This window comes from Echinops telfairi, unplaced genomic scaffold (genome assembly GCF_000313985.2).
Source record: "Echinops telfairi isolate 266 unplaced genomic scaffold, ASM31398v2 ScPeMD7_6;HRSCAF=24_0, whole genome shotgun sequence".
Taxonomy (NCBI): Eukaryota; Metazoa; Chordata; class Mammalia; order Afrosoricida; family Tenrecidae; genus Echinops; species Echinops telfairi.
The window spans coordinates 1,191,825-1,199,731 of record NW_022103902.1 but is presented as its reverse complement, the minus strand read 5'-3'; the positions used below and the strand labels follow the sequence as shown (position 1 = coordinate 1,199,731).

General features: G+C 41.6%; 1 protein-coding gene across 1 annotated transcript in view; it reads left to right on the top strand.

Moving 5' to 3' along the window:
* Positions 1 to 7,907, top strand: part of IMPG2 (interphotoreceptor matrix proteoglycan 2) — an 85,364-nt gene that overhangs the window by 10,606 nt on the left and 66,851 nt on the right. Inside the window, exons 3-5 of the mRNA XM_004706456.1 lie at positions 369 to 400; positions 1,498 to 1,564; positions 4,079 to 4,271. Coding sequence (XP_004706513.1) covers positions 369 to 400; positions 1,498 to 1,564; positions 4,079 to 4,271 — 292 coding nt within the window. The remainder of the gene's footprint in view (positions 1 to 368; positions 401 to 1,497; positions 1,565 to 4,078; positions 4,272 to 7,907) is intronic.

Sequence of the window (7,907 nt, the reverse complement as noted above, 5' to 3'; positions counted from 1 at the left end):
CCACATGTGATTATTGGCCAGGCTGGCACAATTAACTAACTCACCACATAATAACTGATTCTAAACCCACGGCAAGTTCGTCTCTAATTCGTAGACAGATTCTGGAATTGTTAGCAGGTAAGAATTGTTAATTTGTGCCCATTTAAATAAGGGCACAGGAACGTGTGGGCACATCAACAGAGGCTGAGAGTTTCCATGGTCTCAAAACATACTTTGTACCTTATTTTAACCATTTGTCTATAACCATGTCTATAACCATGGATAATAGTAACATGAAATCTATATTGCTAGGAAACTCATGTTCCTTTGGAATAAGTTTCATTGACTGCCTAATAATTGTCTTTTAAAAACGTCTTTGTTTTCCTTAGAAAATGACTTACCCAAAGGAAACTGTGAGCAGGTGAGTGTCTCTTTCCCCTGAGTTCATGTTTGGCAGCATAGACGCTGTCTGTCATACTTGCTCCAAGACCCATCCCGGATTTAACGGTGCCTCTCTCTTTCCTTGCCAGTTCTTGCGATGACCAGGCCTGTGGGTAAGTCCCAAATGCCTTTCCCCGTCCCGAGGACCCCGCCCTTCCAGACTCCCCCCACCTCTGTGCTTGTTGACTGTCTTGACCTCCGGAGGAGGCAGACTTCTTTCTCTTTCTTGAATAAGAAAGCAGATTTCTGGTTCATACGGAATTGTAGACTGTTGTCGTGTGTTCTTACCGCTACTGTAGCAAGAAGTTCCACAAGTGGTGACTTTAATGACCAGAACTTTATTTTCTCATAGTGTAATGAAAAAACTAAAAAAATACACCTCACTTTTGACTTATAGAGACCCTATAGGACAAGGGGTAGCTGGTATCAGGGGCTCAAGTGGGAAGAGAATGCTTTGAAAATGATGATGGCGGCATATGTGCAAATGTGCTTGACACATTGGAGGAATGTATGGATTGTGATAAGAGATGTAACAGTCCCAAATAAAAGTATTAAAAAAGAGAGAGAGAGGACAAGGTGAATTGGCTTATAGCAACTCTATGAGCAGGGTATCCCTGGTGGTGTAGTGGTTATGTGTTGGGCTGGGATTCACATGGTCGGAAGTTCTAAACCACCAACAGCTCCGTAGGAGGAAGACTGGGCTTTCTGCTCATGTAGACAGTTGCAGTCTTGAAAACCCACAGGGTGTTGTTATGAGTCAACAATGGCACAATGACATTGTAGCTTCTTTTTTGGGGGTACAGGACAGGGTATAACTGCCCCATGTGAGTTTCCAAGACTGTAACTCTTTACATGAAGAGAAAACCCCATCGTTCTCCCACAGAGCGACTGGTGTTTTCAAACTACTGACGTTATGGTCAGCAACCCAACGCATAGCCACAGTGCCACCAGGCTCCCTGTCGAGACTGGAAGTCAGGCCAGGGCACCAGCGCTGGAGGGAGGCTCCCTGTGCTCTGGAGGCGGTCTTGCGTCAGTTTTTCTAGCTGGCCCTCCTCGGAGTCCTTCCATTTCAGATAGCTTCAATCTTCCAGTGCCCGTCTTCTTCTGCGCCCAGCCTGTTCCTTTTATCACAAAAGTGGCTGAGGTAAGATACACCAAACACCGGCACGGCTTCATCAACATAACACACAAAACCGAGTTCCCAAATGGGATTATGTTCACTAGCATAACAGTTAGGAATTACAACATGTATTTTCAGGGGACACAATTCAACCCATAACAACTACTGTTTAGATTTGAGGGCTAATATTGCAATTGTTCTGAAATGGTATACCTCAGTAGAAGGATTTATTATTAAATTGTGGGTGAGAATGTGGATCGCTTCCTGGAATATTAAGGACTATGCTATTGAAGTCTATGAATCGCACAACCTAGATGAATCGCTCAGTGTGAAGATTCTGGGTCTTCTGGGCTTTGCATAGGGATGCCGTCATTTGTGGCTCTGGGCAGTAGTAAGACAACATGGAAGATGGGAGGCGAGGGGTTTTCGGCTTACAGGAGCTAAAGATTTCCCCAGATGGTCAGGAAAGCTAGTTTATGGCAGTAGTGGTGATGAATTGATATAGAATTGATGTCTTCGCTCTGAAAAGGAAGAATCAATGTAGACATTATTAGGTTGGAAGGTTGTACCCCTATTGTCCAATTAAAAAACTATTCTATTGGGGCTCTTTTAGCTTTTATCACAATCCATCCATCCATCCACTGTGTTAAGCACATTTGTACCTATGTAGCCATCATCATTTAAAAAATATTTCCTTTCTACTTGATCCCTTGGTATCAGCTTCTCATTTTTTCCCCTCCCGCCCCCACTGTGTTAGTCTGGGGAGACTAGAGAAACAAATTCATGGACACACATGTGTATAACAAAGACGTTTATATACAATAGCAATTGAATATTGAGAGAACATCTGAGGTCAGTCCAGATCAAGTCCATAAGTCCAATATTAGCCCATATGTCCAATACCAATCTATAAAGTCCTCTTCAGACTCATGAAACACATGCAATGATGCCGAATGCAGTACGACCACAGGCCAGTGGGTAGAAAGTCTTTGGATCCCATGGCGTTGTAAGCATCTCAGCGCTGGCAGGAGTCTCCACGCGGCTGCTTCGGCACCCAGGGCTGCATCAGGGTGGGTCCATGTGGCTTCTCCTCAGGGATGTCTCGCAGGAAGTCAGCCTTGCCAGTAGAGCGTCTCCAAGGAAGCGAGCAGAGAGTCTCTCCCACCTCCAAGGAGGACAAACCAGATTTCCCAGAATCCTCAGGAGAAGGCCACGCCCACACAGAGGCCTCATTGGCTATAATCCAATTGACAGACTAGACTCCACCCCTTCACTCATAATCCTCAAATTGACACCAGATTATGTAACTACATACCCACCCTCCCTCATGCACCCTTGACAAATTATAAATTATTATTTTCATATCTTACATCATCCGCTGTCTCCCTTCCACTTTTCTGTTGTTTGTTCCGTGTATGTGTGTGTGTGTGTGTGTGTGTGTGTGTTATATGTTGATCATTGTGATCAGTTTCCTCTCTCTCCTTCCACCTTCCCCTTCCCCTCCTGGTATCGCTACTCTCATTACTGGTCTTGAGGGGGTTATCTGTCCAGGATTCCCTGTGTTGCGAGCTCTTCTCTGTACCAGTGTACATGCTCTAGTTTAGCCAGATTTGTAAGGTAGAATTGGGGTCATGATAGGGGTTGGGGGAGGAAGCATTAAAGAGCTAGAGGGAAGTTGTATGTTTCTTCGGTGCTATACTGCACCCTGTATTGTCCAATTTTTGAAATGCTGAATGTTCGTTACACGAGATGTTCATGTTATCTATGCCTATGCAAGCGATTACTCTGAGCAAACCTTTCCAAAACATTGCTCAAGAGTACATTCTTTATATAAATAGTGTATTGTAAACATTCACTTTTACTGTGCTTTACACAATTGATGTATGTATGGATTGTGATAAGAGTTGTATGAGCCCCTAATAAAATGATTAAAATAAAAAGAAGGAATAACAAAATGGATGAAATGAATTAATAATAGTGTTGGCTAAAATTCATCAAGTGTTTGAAATAAAAGACCTTAAGTAATCAAAAAAATTTCACTTTTTCTATTACAAAAATATTTTTCTAAAGGCAGTTGTTCCTTAGCAGCATTCTTCAGCAATCTAGAAATCTATGATTTTAAACATAGGGTCGGAAGGACATTTTGAGATAATCTCATTCAACTTGGATAGTTCACTTGATCCAGAACGGGTTGCCCCAGTTTTCCTGAAGTTCCCCGTGGATCCCGCAATCTCTTCATGGGTCTGCTCCTTCCCTGGGGTTTCTTTTGTCAGTGATTACCACCGTCACCCACCTCATTGCGTAGCTTCCTTTCTTCCGCTTTCTCTGGGCCTTCCTTTCGTCTGTCCCCCATCATCTCTTGACTCTGTCTCCACTATCCCCCCCCTTTCCTGGTGCAGAGGTGCGCCAGGAGGACTTGCTGCTCTTTTCGGATACCCTCTCTGCATTTGGATTCCGAACGAGCAAATCTGACCGTGCCCCGCTCCTCCTGTAAAGCAGTTCCTGTTGTTAAACCCTAAAGCTCTCTCTGTTCTTAAGGTCGAGAGTAACGTGTCTCACAAGGAGACTTATGGCCGGGGCTGTGTTGGAGTCTCTGTCCTCACCTGTTCCCGCGTTCCTCCTGGAGCCGAGGAGTCAGCACTCTCGTGCCTGACGTTTCCTTCCGTGGTGCATGGCTGGCGCACATTTCTTCCTTTCTTATTAAAAATCTTCCGTTTTGGTTTCAGCGTAAGTTTGTACACCGTTTTTACACATTATTAAGTGGTGCTGATTACACGCTTCATAATGAGTGAACATTCTCATTTTTGTTTGGCTATTTTGTTTATTGAATTTTTTAGCAGGTTTATTGACTTATAATTCGCATAGCTTATATTTCAATAATTCGATCTTGGTCAAAGAGTTGTGCAATCATCACCACACTCAATGTTAGGCCATTTCTTCTTCCTTGCACTCATTATTGGCAGCTCTGCATCTCCTGCCACCTTGCCCTGCCACGCCCCTCCAAAACCACAACCAAACACCTCTATCAAGAGAAGTCCGACTCACAGTGATCTAGGGGACGGGACAGTCCTGCCCTGAGGGTTTCTAAGATTGGACCTTTTTAGGAAGTCTTGTCTTTCCCTGCCGGGTGGATGGTGGTTTGAACTGCTGACCTTGTGGTTAGCATAACATTACATTACATAATATAACATTACATAACATCAGATTATGCTACCAGGCCTTCTGCTATGCCCCTAGGAAACTAATAATTCAGTAACTATCTTTATAGATTTACCTATCCTGGATTCCATGTACAGAAAAACATACAAAATCAAAACAACAAAAACATAAATAAAAACAATGCAACAACAACAGAATGAAACAGAAAAAACCTCAATGAAAAACAAAGCAGAAAATATTGAAAACTGGAACAAATTGCATTTATTGTTTTATTGCAGTTGAACCATCAGTTCCTCTAGGTGGTCTTCCTTGCTCATCCCCACGCTCCCCCACCCTAACACCCCCCCACTCCCAACACCCCCCCACACAGCAAACCAGTTGCCGTCAGATCGATTCTACCATTTGGCGACTCCAAGGTGTGACAGAGTGAAGGTTTTCCAGTGGTGCTGATCTTTCAGAATTAGCTTCCAGGCCTTTCTTCTGAGATACCTCTAGGTAGATTTGAATTGCCAATCTTTCAGTAAGTAGCCTAAAGCTAACTGTTTGCACCACTCAGGGACACTCCATGATCCCCTGTTCTCCTGCCCCAATCCCCTAAGAGCTCAGTTAAATATAGTTCGTTTTTATATTTCTAGGGCCTTGAATATTACCTAGCTCATAGTAAATGCTCAATAATTAATTGGAAATGCAAATAGAAATTGCAAATGGAAAAATGAATGAGTACCACATAAATAGTGAATATTGGCATTGAAATTTGATTTCATATCTTCCAACTCTAAATTTAGTGGTTTGTTAAGGGTGTAATAATATATCTCTCATGTTCTTTTTTTACCTGTTTGCAATGTTAGAATATCATTAAAAAACAACACTCTACAATGTAACCAACAGCAGGGCAGATTGCTTCTACTGAAAAAACTATGTTATGAAGTGCTTGTGAAATTGCACTTTGCTACTATTGAATATCTATTATTAAAGAATAATGACTTTTTGGAGGCCGCTAGCTGCAGTTTTGAAGTGACCAGCCGCTCTGCCGGAGAACCATGAGGCTTACTCCTGTAAAGAGTTGCAGTCTCAGACACAGGGGCCGCTCTGCCCCGTCCTACAGGGGCGTGGTGAGTCGGAAGCGACTCCGTAGCAGTGGGTTTGGGTGGTTAGGGGTGTCAGCAGTGAGAACCCAAGGGGATCCAGTTGGTTTCATTACCACTGACCTCACCTTGATGGCTAGAATTAAGGGTAGAAGCTTTGTTGAGCCCAGAAAACTAAGAAAAAAAATTAAATAGTGAAACTTTAAACAATGGTAAGGAATTAATTGGATGAACAAAGCACACCGTAATTAAATAGAGTTTATGTCATGGTGGGAATCACTGTGCTGCTATGGAGAAGTTTAAAGACAGGGAAGAAATAACATTATCCAAGTCATAATGGAACATTTACTGAATGCTCACAGTATATCAGGGAATTTACATTTGTAAGTTTATGTAATCCTCATAGAAATCCTTGGAGTTGCAAGCAATTATTTTAATACTTTTATTAAATAACTCTAGGATATTCAGCTAAGGAAGGGGTGAAGTTGGGATACAGACTAATCTTAATTTAATTCTAAACTCTATGTTTTTTTTAATCCCTAGTTATACTGCATTTTATTGTGCAGAATGTTTACCTATTTCCTCCCTTAATCATCACAACAAAAGTAGTAACTGGATTTAGCAATTCTATGAGGGCCCATGGTGGCCCTGTGGTTAAAAGCCACCACTAACTCAAAGGCAAGCAGTTTGAGCCCACCAGGAGCTCTGAGGAGAAAAGTGTGGTGGGGCGCATCCCTGAAAGTCGTAGCTTGGGAAACCTCCTGAGACAGTTCTGGTCTGCTGTATAGGTCCTTAGGAGTTGGAATTGACCGATGGCCTTGAGTTTTGGGGTAGCAACAAGATCTTCACAGGAATGTATAAAGTACTAACTAAATCAGTGATTTTACAAAATATCAGAGGCCAGTCTCTTACTCATTTTTCTAACTCAGCTAAGCTGAGAAAAAGAACTATGCTTTAAGATTCTCTATATAGAGAATCTTATACATTCTCTTTATAGTTCCTCACAGAACTTGTACACAGTGCAATTTCAATGTGTGCAGTGTGTGTTGCTTTGGCTTGATCTAGGGTTGGGTGTGGTGGGTGACTGTGTACACGCACGTGGAGAGTGGGAGGCTCAGAAACCCACAGGGGCAGTTCGCTCTCGTTCTAGCTATGGGGCCGCTGTGAGTTTGGCTTGCTTTCCCTTTGTTTCGCATCACTCTACCCCAACGGTGACAGAGTGTTTCTGACAGCTAGCCCTTTGGGTTTCAGGATTTCAAAATGAAACTTTCAAAATGTAGATTTATTTTTTTATCCAGCTGAGAAAAATATTTATGACACCATACATGACTAACAAGTCTCCAATGACAGGGTACCTGATTCATAACAACTAGGAAGAAATTAGAGAACATTGGAAAATGAATGAAAACCTTGGTTTTCCCTGGAACGGACACAAATAAACATTTCATTTCCATTTTTTGACTCTCTCCCACCTGCTGATTCAAATTCTCCTTGTGTACATCAGCTGGAAATCTCATACATCTTCACTTTCTCCTTTCCCAACCCAAGACTGGAGAGCAATTTTTATAAAAAAGGGCAAAATATGATTCTTTGTATCTGAAAAGTGTGTTTTCATCATAAGAACTTGTCTATAATATACCATGTAGTATATTATATATTCTATAATATATGTTTATGCCATGGGCTATATACCTGGTATAGCAGTAGAAACTAGACAGTCAATGCAAAACTTAGTGTAATCACATATTCATATAGTTAAAGATGTAGAAGCAGTAGAATTCCAGGCATTTAAAATTGACTATGCATAAAAATATTAAATCATTATAAAAATGCTAAAGAGAAAGGAGATGAACCTTTTCTTCCCCTATTTTGTCAGAAAAGTTAATCTGGAAATCGATGGTAGATCACTGTGAGTTAAAGAATTACCTCTATTTTATTCTAACTCTGTGGGCCATTTGAAAATGCTAACAGAGTACAAGTTACTTGGATGATTAAAAAACTTCTTACAGAAATGAATAATGGGTTGTGTTCTTTTTAAAAAAAACCATTTTACTGGGGGCTCGTACAACTCATCACATCTATACATACATCCATTGTGTCAAGCACATTTGTACATTTGTTGC